The sequence below is a fragment of the Neltuma alba genome, unplaced genomic scaffold (assembly GCF_004799145.2).
Source record: "Neltuma alba isolate B1F8T4 unplaced genomic scaffold, ASM479914v2 tig00010419_pilon, whole genome shotgun sequence".
Classification (NCBI taxonomy): Eukaryota; Viridiplantae; Streptophyta; class Magnoliopsida; order Fabales; family Fabaceae; genus Neltuma; species Neltuma alba.
Window position 1 is genome coordinate 39,331 of NW_021635321.1, and position 15,837 is coordinate 55,167.

Sequence of the window (15,837 nt, forward strand, 5' to 3'; positions counted from 1 at the left end):
GCAGAAGGCGCCTACCTTTGAGAAAACCAAAGCTAAATTCAGCCCTTGTTGCAATATATACACCTTATTGCTCAAGTGTTAATCTCAGACTAATTCTCTTTTTGGGGAAAAATCATCAATACCAACATTAAGTATAGCCAAGAGGTTATTCTTCCTTTAGTCATCGTTAATTTAACTTCATACTTGAGCTTCAAATATTAAAACAATGAACCAAACATAGCAAAATGTTTTCTCTACCCAAAAGAAAAGAAACTCAATTCCCCGCCAAACTAGGCAATTAATCTTCCATTATGCGCAGTTGGATCATTTCTAACATTCAGTTTTCATTGATTTCTATCTATGTTCCACAGCTCACTTCATCTCCACATTGTCTTCAAGATATTTGGCTTTAGCCTTTAGTATCTTTCAGATCTAATTACTTCTTTTTCTCAACATGTGATAGCTTTCTACTCATTTGTTTCACTGAAATGAATTAAAAAGCACTGATGCCAATCACATATCACATAATGGGGGAAAAAAATTCTTCCACTATCATTGAGAATCGTTCCTCTTAACAAAAAGAACAACCCACAATAAGAAATGAACGGCAATAAGCGTGCCTTTATTACATTTGTATGAGGCAAATACAATTATGTCACAAATAAAATAACACCAAACAGCAATATGGCCGCGTCTCTTATGCCAAAGCACAATTCCCCTTGTGATATAATATATATATTGTTTGCGTGATTTCTTTTACAACTAAAATGTGATAGTCGCAAAGAGTGCGATAACAAAGCAAAATTCTAACACAACACAAATATATATAACGTTTTGATCAATTAACAAGATTATATATATGTACCTGATGATCGACAGTAGCATCGTTCTCACTGACTTCAGAAGCACTATCTTTTAAAGCAGAAAAGATATCTTTTACATCCTTCGAACCTGAAAAACAGAAATATTATTATGATGATAATTAAAGTACAAAGAAGACAAATGAAAGCCCTAGATCACGATCACCCCAAATGGTGCTATGCTTACTCATCCGAACAATCAAAACAGAAAGGACAAGACAATGTCCAAGAATAAGTCTTTCCCTTGAGACCACTGCTCGCCGCTCCACAAGAGAACCTCTTGAATCAAGAAGATAGCGCTCAGACATAGGACCACCCAAACCAGATGGTTCTTCTCTCTTGAGTTCCTTTATTGACAACAACATGAGCTCAAAAGATAATTAATCATACACAAATGAGAATAGACCAATAAGTTGAAGATTAATTTAATGACTTTGCAAGAAATATTTTATGAAAATTCATTAACATTAACTTAACTTTTTTCATGTATTATTCAATTACAATTACAATATAAAATAAAATCACAATTAATACATAATATATCTTAAGCAAAACAAGTAATTCAATACCTCAAAACAAATTAAAATAAATATATCAAGATACATCTCTGTCAAAGTGCTTACTGATATGCTGATAGAAAAGAGCAGACTGATGTCATGAAAAATATAGGATAAGTTTGTAATTAATGGCTTTAACTAAGGAGGTTACTTCTGTCTCAATAACTACTACCTTCGGACCTAAATATAAGAGCTAGTAAAGGTGTTTCCTTTGATTTTAAATATAAAACCCAAATCTACCTTGTCTGTCAAATTTATAATTCTTTTCCCAAAATCTTCTTACATATATTAAAAGGTATTTACCAAGAGGTACTGTTGAATGCAAATAACTATAAAGTTACTATAGGAAAATCAACACATAATTTATAAATAACTAACTTAACTAATTTTCTTAATCCTTAAAAATTAATTAACTAACTCTTATATTTACGAACAAGGTAGTATTAATTTTCTATCTCTTCTTCAAAGAAGCTCAAATTTCCTACTTTCTTCCCACACAAGAAACATATCCTCCGACTGCTCAAAGCCACATATAACGCAGGCCAAACACAGCAAGAAACTAAAAATAAAATCTCTTTTTAGGCAGCTTTTCAAAACCAAAAAAACTATAGCCTGAATATCCTTGCTACAAGCTAATGTCATAGTTGAATGCACAAAGGTCTGAAGAAATATCATAAATTCACACAAAGCAAACCTTAATCAGAGATATGAAACGTTGTCTTAGTCCAGTGTTGATGAGATCTTCCAAGTATTTCTGAATGTCAGACAATAAATCTTCTTCCAGGCCTTGGTCAAGAACCACAGCCTGAAATGGAAAGAACATCAAGCCATTATAGCATTAAAGAGAAAGGAAGAAAGAAAGAGCATACACCAAATGAAAATGATTGCTTGAGCAGTGAGAAGATACCCTAAACAGCAAATGGAGAGATGTTATTAGATCCCTTCTTTCAGTATACCAGAGTCCTGATGCAAGGCGCACAATTTCTTGTGGTTCTCTTCCCATTAAACCCCACTACAAATAAAGAACAAATTTATATGTTTTTACTCATACATAATAAAATGTATTAAACATAACTATCATAATAAGAGGAGGCGAATGAAATTTAAAGATGAAAAGGAACAGCAGGAATTTACCTCTTGATTAGCCAAAACAAGCAACCGAACACAATCAATTTCATTGAGATGGAGGTCATCACTCAGCTTGAGAGCCTATGCATCATCAAAGTCAATATCAATAAAAAGAAGAAGAAGAAAAAACAGTAGTGGAAAAGGGGACTATGCATGCTTAAGAACATGTGAGTAAAACAGGCCTGATGACACATCATTAAAAATAAATGAGAACTCACAATCTGTACATCCTGATCGTCGAGAGAGATAGGCGGAGAATCTGGAAGCCTAACGGATTTTGATTGTACTTGACTTTGATCAGAGGCCTTTGGAGGCTAAAAGTCCATAAAACACAAAATTATGTCCGAAGAAAATTCAAGCAAAACCAACTGACAGAAAACAATATAATGCTAAAAATCCCTCATTTTCTTGTTGCGACCTTGAATTCACAAAACTACCTCCAATTTCTATCATAAAAGCAATGGAAAAACAAAATGAATTCTCGTATGGCGTACCGGATACGAGAGAAGGGAGCGGAAAGAGGGCAGAGAGCCGCGAACGGCGTGCAAGAGCTCGACCCTTTGAGCTGCAGAAGGATGCGAGGGGCTGAGAAGCGCTGATTCTAGTGTGGCTAAAAGTTCCTTCGGAGTGAACATTGAGCTAGAGCAATGAAATGGACAGGGAGAGCAGTAGATGAAACCCTAGCAGACAGAGTGAGAATAACAAAGAAGGAAAGTGTACGAGTGTAATGTGGGCGTTCGCGTCAGCGAGACTTTGGAGAGGCTAAAGGCGGGAATGAATATGGGACTCTCACTTTTGTTCGGAAACTGAAAATGCCGATCAGCAAGTGAACAATGCAGTCGTTTGGCCAAAAAAAGACAATGAACAATGCGGTTTGAAATTAGTGTTATACCCTACTAAAACCCTGGCGTTCCGTATGGCTCACTGCCTAAAAAGCTGACGCCAATTCGAAATTCGAAAAAGAGTCGTCGACAGCAGGGTTCGAACCTGCGCGGGCGAAGCCCAACAGATTTCAAGTCTGTCTCCTTAACCACTCGGACATATCGACTTGGTTGAGGGCGGCCCCATAACATCTTATAAGTAATTTGATTTAGCACAGGACTTTTTCCTACAGCTGAATGATTGTTTTGAAGATGTTTTTCAAATATTTCAACAATTTTTTGTTTCTCCCTCTTTGCCACTTACATTTTTTTTTTAATTTTCAAGGGCAAAGTTTTTCAATCTTTTAACGATTTTCATCCATAAGTTTATACAATGTATCATATCAAATTACTACTAAAGTGCTTTACAATTAGCTATAGCCCGTGTTTCAAGATGTCATTTTACCTTTTTAAAATTCCTTCATTAAAGGGAGACTTATTTCAAATAATGTTTTGGTGGTTAGTGAGGTTATAGCTAAGCTTAAATCTTATCAAAAACAAGAGCAGGGCTGGTGTGTGATTAAGCTGGACATTGAGAAGGCTTATAATAAATTGTCCTGGTCCTTTTCGACGTCGTTCTCTTAAAGATGAATTTTCCTCTGCACTGGGTTGATATGTTTATGCATGCGGTTACCTATGCTTCTTACCAAGTGTTGATTAATGAATGTCAGTCTCCTGCATTTTACTGTCAAGGTGACATTCAACAGGGAGTTCCACTCTCGCAGTATCTTTATATTTTGTGTGCTAATGTTCTTTCTTCTTGGATTTTGCAGGCAGAACACTGAGGTAAATGGAAGGGCATTACATTGAGTAGATGATCTTTGCCACTTTCCCATTTATGATTTGCGGATGATGCCCTGCTAATGGTCAGGGCAAATAAGTCCTCATTCAATCTGGTTAATTAGCTCTTTCTTGTGGGTAGGCAAAAGGTGAACAGAGCTAAATTGTCGATGGTACTTCACCCCAATGTGCCACATGTAGTTATAGTGTGGTTTTCTAAACTTTTAGGTATCAACTTTGCCGCAAATATCTTGGAATATGTGTGGACGTCGGGAGACAAAGGTTTAATTTGTTTAATGAAATTTTGGATAGGATAAACTGTAAACTACAGCAATAGAGGCGTCTTTGTTATTTCAAATAGGTCATTTAACACCCATTAAATCGGTGGTGTCTTCTGTTCTGGTTTACCTTCTTTCCCTCCATAAGTTGCCTGCTTCTATTGCTCACAAAATAGATACGCGAATTGCTGATTTTTTTTTTTTTTTAGGGATTGAATGACAATAAGAAGAGAATGCATTTACTGAAATGGAATAGAATTTGTTTGCCTAAGAGTTTTAGGGGTCTAGGTATTCAAAAAACTTTAGAATTTGATTCTGCATTACTGGTCAAAAATGTTTGGAGAATGCTTAATACTTCAAAATAATCTTTTGTTGGACTAGTGATGCGGCCAAAATATCTGGTTCCTGATAAGGATGGTACCTTGGCTACTATATCCTTACAATCCAAGATCTGCAAAGACAGCAACCAAGTTAAAGATATTGTTTTGTGTCGATCCTCTTGGTCTGTTACGACTAGCTTCTCTATCAGCCTCTTTAGCCACATTTGGTAGCCAATGCAATCTGATCTCCATTAATTACCACTAACCTTCATGTCAGCTAGTGACTTGTTATTGCACCATAGAGGCTGTTGGAATTAGACGTTGGTTAAGGCATTTGTTAAGTATCCTTATGAACTTGATGTGGCGCTACTTATTATGAGGACTCCTTTTTCTTTATTCCATGGAGTGGATAAACTTATTTGGAAGGGAAGTAATTCTAGATCCTATACAGTGGCTAAGGGTTATCATTCCCCAATGACTTATTCTTCTAATACTTCAGTTGATTTTAGTAAGTTTTGGAACGTGATGATCAGACTAAAATGCATTCTCCATGTTGTATTTTTCTTATGGCGTTGGCTTTTGGATGCTATACCTATGAGGCACACTCTTACCCGGCGTCATTTATCCGCGGATTCATCTTGCTTGTTTTCGGTTCTACACTCAGGTGCAGGCTTTTTTTCCTCAGTCCAAGGGTTCCCGGCTTCAGACATTAGTCCTGGAAATATTGTGCCACTCCCCAACCACGTCTGCTGGTGCGGGAGTATCAATAAGTTTCACATAACTGCATTGAGATCTAAGAGGAGATCTATATAGTACATAATTAACTTTCCAACATAGTTTTGACAGTAAGGGTGAGCAAAACCAAAGTATAACTGAAAACTGAACCACATTCAATTTCATTTTTTTGATTCGGTTATTTCAATTTTTATTTAAATATTCAATTTTTATTTTTTTGACAATTCAGTTTTCAGCGTTTGGTTCAGTTATTAAGAGAAAAATTCGGTCAAAACTGAAAAACCGAAATATATATATGATGAGTACATTTATATGTGTGGATATATGTGAGCTTGAATTATGCCTATAAATATTGTTATAAGAAATATTATTACAATAAATCATCTTGAATAATGAAATATCATTAATGGATGGGTTTACTTGTGTTTTATTATGCTTTTCTAATATAAATTCATCTTTCACATATATATATATATATATATATATTTCAGTTAACCGATTAATCAAACCAAAATATATTAATTAATTCGGTTTTAATTAATTTAGTTAATCTATTTCATTTCGGTGTTTAAAATTGACTTTGTTCAGTTTTTCAGTTTATTCGGTTTTCACCAAAAACCAAACCAAAAAACCAAATACTCACTTTTATATTGGGACAATCCAAATAGATATTATGTTTGTGGCTATTGCGGAAGGTATTCATTCATTAACGATGTATCCAGATTGTCGTATCCACTCTATCTGCATACTAGGGAGAATGGTTTTCAGAAACTTATTCTGGGGTTAATGCAACAGATCTAGGCGTTAGGGGTATTTTTTAGACCGCTTCACTCTATATCATTCTCTCTCTCACTTTTCTTTTATGTGAGTGTATGTATATTTCTAGTAAAAAGACTTTTTTTAAATGATTTTGGTATCTAATGAGTTAGCAAATGATATGCTATATCATAATTAATATTAGATCATGTATTGACTTGGATTGGATAGGGACGGAGGAGGCACATTATGAAATTGTATTGCATTCTTCTATTGACTCTCTTTTGGCTTAAAACCCTCTAAAGTAAATTTTTCTCTGAGCATGTGCTTAAATTTGAAATTTTATAGAATATTAACCAAAAAATAACTAAAAAATTAATTATCCCAATAATGAAGGAAGAATATTTCTTTATTTCTTTATTTCTTTATCCCAATAACTAAAAAATTAATTATCTAAATTTGAACAAAGGGTATCTTTCTCCGAAGGTTTAGGATGTGTTTGGATGAAACCAAATTATGATTTGGAGAATAGCTTCTGAAAAATAGATTCTGGAAAAAATAGATTTTGTGAAGAATAGATTTTGTGAAAAAGTGATTCTAAGAAGTGAGAGTGTTTGGATAGTTGTTATCAGAAGTACTTTTATATATACAAATTATTAAAAAAACATAAGTTAATATGATGATTACATAAAACATAGATTGTATAATATATTTTAATTTGAAGGAATAAAATTGTTAATAATATATTTTTTACCAATATAATTAATAATACATAAGATAATATAATTAATAAATAATTAATATGTGTATATTTATTTATAAGATATAAGATTAAATATGTTTATAAAAAATTAATTAAGGGGTGTTAAAGTCATATTATTATTGAGATTTACTCTAATATGCATAATCATACTCTCCAATTTGAGTCAGAAGCAGAATGGATTTACTTCTCCCGAAACCATGATTTTGACCCAAACCATGGTTTCAGATAATTTATGCCTGTTTGGGTTGTTTTTTTTCCCAAACCATGGTTTGGGTCTTCAAACCATGGTTTGGCCTGCTATCCAAACAGGACCTTAATTTTAATCACACAAAGCGTATATCATATATTATATAATAGTATTATTTCTTATGACAATAATATTATTACTGTGTTACATTTTGTTTGATTTTATCACAAAAAGTTGCGCGAAACGTATTCTATGCAAAAAAAAAAAAAAGTAAAAGAAGGGTAACAAGTTGAGAAATTTTAGTTTACACGATGACCAAATTTAAAGCAAATCAATATATTATTAAAAATATGGGTCATATTGTTGTCTTCCTCCTTTAGTATTTATACAATGTTTATCCATTAAATATTTGACCAACTGGTAAGAATTTGACTAATAACTAAAAATTATAAGTTCATAGTATCTTACTAATGATGTAAGAATCATATTAGCAGGCAATTTATAAATATTTTTTATATTTTTTAGATTCTAGAGGTATACCCTAATTTCATGAGGGCTCAAAACCCAACTCAATTTTTATTGAACAAAACAGGGCAAGGTTCAGGGTTTGAATCCCAAGGTTGTGAATGGAGCTACTGACTTGGCAGGATCACCTCCTATTTCGGCCTCTGCAACACCCAAATCGGATTAGTCGGTTGTTTATGCGGAATACCAAAGTTTTATCAGAATAAAACACAGCATATATGCGTTGTTTAGAAGATCTTCTTTTGCTTCGCCGAAGCATGGGGCCATGGGTAAAATCTTACCATAAAACCTAAATATAGTCGCATGCAATCTTGATAATTTTCTTCCCAATATTATCTCCTTTGACTAGTCCAACGAAAGCAAAAGGGATGCTCTCCACACTAAAAGATATGCCTTCAAGCGTTTGCAACTTCCTTGAATGAAGAAGATCCGAAGATTTTGAAATGAAATCTACAAAAATGCTCATATAATCTGTAGCTATAAATCCTCTAATGTTGGTTTTCTTGTATAAAACGTCCAACATGTTTGGTGAAGCTCTCTTTTCAGTGCCAATATATGCTGAGATTGCACCATACGCAGCTACTCTTCCAAACACATTCATGTTTGCAACGACTGCCTCTAACACGTCTCCCACATTATATTGTCAAAATACATGTCAATTCCACTGGGAAAGTACCTTTTTTTGGGGCCAGAACACTGGGAAAAATACCTGAAAATTCAAATTAGATTACATACTAGTGCAATGTCATCCAGAAGCTCTTAATTTTTTTTTCCCCCTCTTGAATAAATGAATGCAGTGTATACTTGCACAGCTTGCAATTTGATGAGTGGAACTGAAGCTCTTCATGCGGTTGACATGATATGGGTCAACGGAGACAGAGAGATTCTTACCCTATATTTGGTATGAGTGAATTTAAGAAAGGAGGGGGGGGGGGATTTTAATGAGTTTAATTTACAAAATTGAAGAAGTATGGTTATAAAATTTTGATAAAGAGAAGATGTATGATAAAAAAAATAAGTAAAATTAGTTAAAAGCTTTTAACTCCATTTTTTAAATTTTTTTAAACAATTAAAATTTTTTCTTCCCTCTCATCTCCTCCATTTCCTTGTACCAAATGGACCCAATAAATTAATATTATTATATTCCCATTCCTTCACCACGATATCTCTCAAGGAAAATCTTGAATTGGATTCCAAATTGACCGGTTAGTGTGAGCTTATCTGTGCGGTAATATATTCTTCTAACAAGAATCTCTAATCTAAAATATAGTACTCCTCCGCTCCCTAATATAGAACCCAATTCTTAAGTTGGTTTTGATCCTAAATATAAGACCCATTTATCATATTTATCAATTTTCTCTAAATTACCCCTATAGATACTCCCTCAACCATAATCAAATTGAAGAGGGAGAGGAGGTATTAAAAAAGATAATTATGGTGTTTTAGGAAAAATGTGTCACTTTTCTTATAATTAACTAACTTACCTAACTTCCTTAATTTAATCAAATTAGTTAAATGGGTCTTACATTAAGGACCGGAGGAGTACAAGTTTTCAGCTCAAAGTCAGTCCTCCTTTGGTGCGCCACGGATGTGGGACTTCACAGCTACGTACTTGCTAATTATTTCAAGTTTGCAAAACTCAGTCCGCTGGTAGCAATAATCTTTTAATCTTTTTCAGTAGGCATATATACAAAAATTCACGTGCCACCCTTAAAATTCAATGTTATGACTTGCCCGCGTTGGAATAGAAGGATTAGTGATCATCAGGGCAAAAAGAAGGATTAGCGATCAAATGGACAAGAAAATGTGTATAACTATTATAAATTATAAAATAAGTACATGTGATATAAATATCTTACACTCATAATTATTTTATTTTAATTTTTAAATTGTAAAAAAATAAATCTTTTAAATCACGTTTTTGCCAAAGTTTTAAATTACATTTTTTACTTCTTATATTTAATAACCTTACTTGTTGATTAATTATATTTTCATTTTTTATTTGAACCCACTTTTTTCCATATCTTTTTGTTATTACTTTTTTAATTAAGTTTACTTCCCGTCGAGGAGCTGATAATGATATTATTCTTTTAGATATCATCAGAATTTCCAGTCTATTAGCTTCACTCAGTAATTTTGTATCTGAACATCATACTTTATTTAAGGTCCCTCCTCCCCACTATGTATGATGAAGGATAATCTTATGCCGTGACAATGTAAACCTTTTTTCTGTATATTTGATCATCTCTCCCCGAAAAAAAGAAAACAAAGAAAAAGAACTAGCTTATGAGTCCCAAGGGCGCGTTTTAAATGTTAGAACACAAGCATGCTCGCGCCTCAAAGCACCCTCCAGGAGTCATCTGAAGCCCAAGGAAGTGTTCTAAAACACAAGCATGCTCACGACTCTATTTATTTGTGGCATATTTTTTTCCTCACCACTCATATTACCCGCCCCTAGTCTTTTCTCAAGACTCTGAATAAAAGTGTGATGAAAATAAGCTAGCATAATGATAGTTGCAAGAGCTTATAGCCTAAGAACGAAAATAAAATTTAACTCATGAGAGCCACAACTCCTAGGAAGAACATTTTCCTCTATTGGGGGCGGGGGAAGCCATAAGAAAGACAAAAAGACAAAATATACAGCAGATAGCTATGCAGGTCTTGCAGTGCCAGTACCAGAAATCCAGCCTGTGTATTAAGTAAATTCTCATATTTGCTATCATAACATTCTACAAAATATAACAAAGATATCAATGACTTGTCGCCCAGAAAAAAAATTAGTAAGAATCCTGTGGAACCAATCGACTAATATTCAGGACTCTCCTTTTGTATCACAAATCTGCGGTGTAATAATATATAGGGTCAAGGGTAAAGTGAAGAAGTACTCATTTCTGTTTTCTGTGATGGTTTTTCCCCATGTTTGATCCCACACCAACCATTGATGTCAATAGAAGAAATAAGTCATTTTCCTGTTGGCAATTGGGAAATGAAAAGACAGGGACCAGAGTTGGTTCGCTGAACTAACGTGTCAAGCACACTGATTTGCTTTGAAATCTTTTGCTGATAACAAGCCATTGATAAGGCGTTTAAACCTTTTAGCCCCAGGACCAGGCCTAAGTTCAGTGATATTTTTTATGCCATGATCTAAGAAGGTCATGTTTGGTTTTACTCGACTGAACCACCTACCAGGCACATAGCCCTTGGCGTTTCGGCCCAAGAGCTCAGTATCTATCTTATCCAGGACTGGTTCATTCTTGCCAAACTTCCTTGCAAAAGGAGCATTGCTGTCTACCATTCTCCTGTAGTCCTCATCTTTAAGGAAATGTGGGTGTTGTTTAGGAGGGTTGTCCCATGATATGAAGTGGAGGTCATGATTCACAGTAGTGTTGCGAAACTCCTCAGCATTACATATGACTGTATGAAAATATCCTTCGGGCGATGATAGAAAGTTGGCATAGTACATTAACACCTTCCTAGGCAAGTTATCCCAACCCCATATGCAGTATTCAACAAATGGTCGAGAGAGCATCATCCAGGCCGAACCTGAGCAAAATCAAGGAGCAAGAATAAACTCAAGAGAGCATAGAATCTAGGACTAATGCTTTCAAAATAGTTTATGCAGAATCCAAGTCCTCCACTTAGTGATGGCTATTGAAAAAAAAATGTGAATGGTGTTAAGCTATAGAATCTGATAAGTTCCAGTTGTTAAATTCAAAACTAATATGGAAATTTGTAGCAGAACAATACAATGAATGCTTGACTTATCAAGTATTCTTCTAACCGCTACTTCTTCATTTTTTCTTTCTCTTTAGTATATTCAAGGGCTGGATGTTTCATTAACCAATTGGACATTCCTAGCAGTTATGGGATGATTGAATTAAGCAGGTCACAATAGAAAAAAACAGAGATTGAGTTAAAACGAGAGGCACTAAAGCAAAATTTCTCACCTGTAAACAGCTTATATGCCGAGGGCACGTTCCTTTTCTCTGTCACCCAAAATACATCAGATTTATGCACACTATAAAGACCCGGGTCAATTATAATGGGCCTGGCCCTCTGATACCTGTTGAAAATGGCATATTTTCACTTGCAAAGCTGAGGCAGATTTGATCTTCCACACAATTGTATGCTACATTTTAAGGAAATTTAGTAAAATGGGACATGAACAAAATGGAGAAAAGGATTAGAAGCATACTCTTTCCAGCCAATGTCACTGGTGTGCTCAATGAAATTGAGGTGTCTCGGAATAGTTGAAAGTGTGTGTAGCAGATCTGTTGTAAGAAATTCCAGTGAGCGAACCACTAATAATACTTGGTCAAAAAAAAAAAAACCACTAATAATAGAATTGGACAACACTTTTAGATCCTTTTAAAAGCTAACAGATTCCAACACGAACTACCAAACGTTCATGCTTCATGGTATAAGTAAATGGCTAAATACAAATAAATATCTGAAATTTTGAACCACAAAAAATGACCCCTTCTGGATTCAACTTGCCAGATTAACACGTCTGAATATGGTAAATAATACCATTTATACACTGTGAGGTAAAAGGAAATAACAAGATAAAAATAATGAATTAAAGATTTAAAACTTGATCAAACAAGTATGCCATAGGAAAAACCTTTTAACTTGCTATTGCAATTTCATGCTCATAAATTTCTGACATATGTTTAAATGGTTCAGTAACAGAATTGAGACCCCAGGCACAGGGGTTTTTTGCGAAGGGGACAGAGCTAACATAGCTTTATTTCCATTTAGCCGAGATTCGTAATGTGAATGAGTATGTACTCGATAAATATGAGCTAATATCGTTACGGTTTCAAGGAACAAGAATCAATGCACGAACAGAATAGTTCCAAGCAGTTTTATGCAATCCCTGATATTTTTCAGAACCACAAGAAATCTGGAGAAATAAGGAACCCAGCCATGACAACACTGTGAACAATCGTAATGGTAGAGTAAAACAGAGCAATCTGTACTACAATTACTCAAACGCCACTTCAGTATCGTGGGGCTAAAATTAGAAAAATCGTAGTAACTGGAAGTAACCTAAAGAGAAACAGTCTCTCCAACGCATTCAATTTCAGCAAAATCATACACCATAAGTCACAAACAAACAAAGCAATCTTGTTCACTCATCAAAATCATAAATCTACCGAAGAAAACACGAAGAAAGAAAGAAAGAGCGCTGTTCGTACCGTCCTGAGTGAGTAGAGGATAATCTGAAGCGCTCAAATTAATGAACCAATCCCAATCTCCACCTTCCTTGAGCAGAATGGCAGCAGCATGAAGCGTGTTAGTGACCATGGTAGGTCCTCGATAAGTGACCAAGTTGGCCTTCAAGATCACTCTCACGTTGCCCAACTGCGCAAAGAGAGGCTCGTTTTTCACATAATTGGCCAGCTCAAGTCTCTCCTCTGTCGATGCCTCAAGGTCCAAATGCACTGCGTATTGATTCCTGGGATGATATAGCGCCTTGAGCGTCCTCTTCAAGCTCTCGCCATCTCCCATTGATCCCGAAATCAAGTACGCGATTCTTGGAACAGAGCTGTCCAGTGTTGAAGACACCCTAAGCTTAGATTCAACGAAGTGAGGAACTTCCTTTCTCACGCGGATACGGTAGAATTGGAAGGAAGAACTGGAAGAAACGAAAATGGAGACGAAGATGAGGAGGGTAGATAGTACTAGAGAGAAAACTAGCGGTACAAACCACTTCTTCTTCTTCTGCGACTTGTTGGAGTCCATGGTTAGAAGATGAAGATGAACCCGACGACGACAACGACGACGATGACGGAGGTACTGAGAGTAGGAAGCTCAGGCAGAAGTGCAGGTTTTTGAGCGTCTGAGGTGAAAGAAGCTTGTAGGGGAAAAGAGTGGAGGGACGGCGCAGGATAAGGGAATGTGCGCCGGAGTATCATGTTGGGTGCGGAATGCGCATAAGTCAGAAGGCTCACTGCATAGACCCCGCAAGGAGAAAGGACTAAGGACTCCTTTTTCCTTTCTCTCTCCAGTTTTCTTTTTCTTTTTAGGGAAACTCATACACCACCTCCGGTAGTTCGTACTTATTTCCCAAGCAGTCCCTATGCCTTCTTTGGGTCCCTGTACTTCGTTCTCATATAACACATCGCATTCTTGTCTATACTAAAAGCATTAGTCTTTGACTTGTCCCGGTATGCAAACACCGTTAAAAATTTGTTTATATGTCAACAACTGATGATAGATCTATAAATAGAGTAAGTTTAACACATATTTTCTTTTACAACAGTTCTGAAAAGGCTGCTTTATTTTTTTATAATGTCAATAAATATAAATAGATTCAAAGATGTTGATAACAGTGGCATTAGGTGCAATGACATTGACAAAGACAACATAAAAGTTTATGCAAACAATAAAAAATGAAGAGGAATTGTCACAGTTGTTGTGGTATGAGACTATAATAGAACGGTTAACAAGAGGATGAGGAAGAATTTGAGTGGAGAAAGCAATGAGTCTAATAAGAATGAAGGACCTATCATTAGACGTGCAAGGACAAACGAGGGACTTAGATCTAATGGAGATAACTCCATTAAAGTCAGATAAGCATAGCACTTTTACAATGATGCTCAACATCACTATGATTTCCACCATCTTATTCACTCTCTCCTCCTTTATCAATTACAAGATGAGCCCAGGAGGAGAAGCTTATATTACAAGTATTATTATATTGCTGTATATGAGAGCCATGAAGCAGTAATCCTATGCTTGAACTCACAACTAACTAGGAATGAAAAAAAACTTGAAGTTATCTCCCACAGAAAGCAATGCAACCATGTGATGGTGTGAGCCTCTCGTGCTCTCTTTGTCAATGCCATCATGCTTCACACCATTGTCATCAATATGCTGGAACCCATCTATGTTCTCTAACATCGATCTTTGAAAAATAAAGTCATTGTTTAAAACCAAATCATAAAAGAAAATAGGTGACAACTGACACATTTCATTTATAAATCTACCTAAACTGTTGTGACATGTCAGCAAATATACTTGGGTGAGTCACAGGCTAATGTTTTTCATAGAAATAAGTATAGGGAGTGAGCTACATGAAAACAAATTATAGGGAATGAATGAAAAAGAGGCACAAGTCATAAGGATTGAAATATTCATTTTCATCTTTTTTATGAAGCATGATACATGGACCAGCTTCACTGCAATTTAGAAGAGCTAACGAAGGGCTTAAACTAATTTGGATCAAATCAAATAGTAATTGCTAAAGGGCAATAATTTTTCGGTTATTAATATAAGATTCAGTTAACTAATTTAAAAAATAAAAAAAATTATTTAATTATTTAATTATAATATATGTTACATCATTTCGCTAAAATATTTATGCGCATGATTAGATTATATGTCAATTTAAAAGCAAGTCAAATTACTTTAAAGAAATACCATAAATACAAATATTTTAAAGTAATTTGGTAATTTTATTAATCTTTTCAAATTAATTAATTGGGTCTTATATTAAGGATTAAAGGTAGTATTTAATGCTATTGCATTCTTAAAACTCATACTCAAAAACTGCCACAATCGCTACTAATTGAACTAAGTGCTTGCTAATAGAAAGAAGACCATTTTTTAAATACACACACATATATATAAAGTGTTAAAAAATAAATTTTTGAGAAAACTATTAAATCTTTTCATATTTTGTCAATTTAGATATGTTTATTTACATAAGTTCCTTCCGTTGGAAGGGGGAAAAAAAAAAAGAGGTCATGAGTTTCTTCATGCATATTTTCCTTTTTCATTTGATGAGGAATCTGTCATCTTTTGACTTGAGGATTAAGAAGCATAATTATTGATTATGAATGTTATTAATTATATCACTTTAGGATGTAACTATTTTCCCAACTAATGAGACTTGTATCTCTTCTTTTCCTTGTTTCATGGCCATATTTTATGGATTTGTTGCGAATTATAATAGGAAAATTAATTGCAAGTTCGATAATTTTATCTCACTTTTTAACTAAGTCTTTGTCAATTTTTTATTACGTATTTATAATTATAATT

General features: G+C 34.6%; 2 protein-coding genes and 1 non-coding gene across 3 annotated transcripts in view; all 3 read right to left on the reverse strand.

Annotated features, from left to right (window-relative positions):
* LOC114756509 (nuclear pore complex protein NUP205-like) overlaps positions 1-3,333 on the reverse strand; it is a 41,372-nt gene extending 38,039 nt beyond the window's left edge. Inside the window, exons 1-7 of the mRNA XM_028945454.1 lie at positions 3,019-3,333; positions 2,743-2,838; positions 2,531-2,605; positions 2,304-2,408; positions 2,091-2,201; positions 1,027-1,186; positions 845-930 (exon numbers count right to left, since the gene is read on the reverse strand). Of these exons, the coding sequence (XP_028801287.1) occupies positions 845-930; positions 1,027-1,186; positions 2,091-2,201; positions 2,304-2,408; positions 2,531-2,605; positions 2,743-2,838; positions 3,019-3,159 (774 nt within the window). The 5' untranslated portion in view covers positions 3,160-3,333. The remainder of the gene's footprint in view (positions 1-844; positions 931-1,026; positions 1,187-2,090; positions 2,202-2,303; positions 2,409-2,530; positions 2,606-2,742; positions 2,839-3,018) is intronic.
* Positions 3,334-3,490: 157 nt separating this feature from the next.
* Positions 3,491-3,572, reverse strand: TRNAS-UGA (transfer RNA serine (anticodon UGA)). The gene has a single exon. It is a non-coding gene; the product is annotated as a tRNA-Ser (tRNA).
* Positions 3,573-10,315: 6,743 nt separating this feature from the next.
* LOC114756508 (beta-glucuronosyltransferase GlcAT14B-like) lies at positions 10,316-13,636 on the reverse strand. Its single transcript, XM_028945453.1, has 4 exons — positions 12,990-13,636; positions 11,984-12,059; positions 11,736-11,851; positions 10,316-11,331 (listed from the first exon to the last, which is right to left on the reverse strand). Exons 1-4 carry the CDS (start codon positions 13,534-13,536, stop codon positions 10,817-10,819), a joined length of 1,254 nt encoding a protein of 417 aa, XP_028801286.1. The 5' UTR covers positions 13,537-13,636; the 3' UTR covers positions 10,316-10,816.
* Between the last annotated feature and the right edge of the window lie 2,201 nt (positions 13,637-15,837).

Excerpts from the sequence above, each read along its gene's own strand:
- LOC114756508 (XM_028945453.1), bottom strand. The coding sequence starts at position 13,536 with ATGGACTCCAACAAGTCGCAGAAGAAGAAGAAGTGGTTTGTACCGCTA. Across the intron at positions 11,852-11,983 it reads AGTGACATTGGCTGGAAAGA|GTATCAGAGGGCCAGGCCCA; the intron begins GTATGCTTCTAA and ends CATTTTCAACAG. Across the intron at positions 11,332-11,735 it reads GGCATATAAGCTGTTTACAG|GTTCGGCCTGGATGATGCTC; the intron begins GTGAGAAATTTT and ends GATTTTGCTCAG.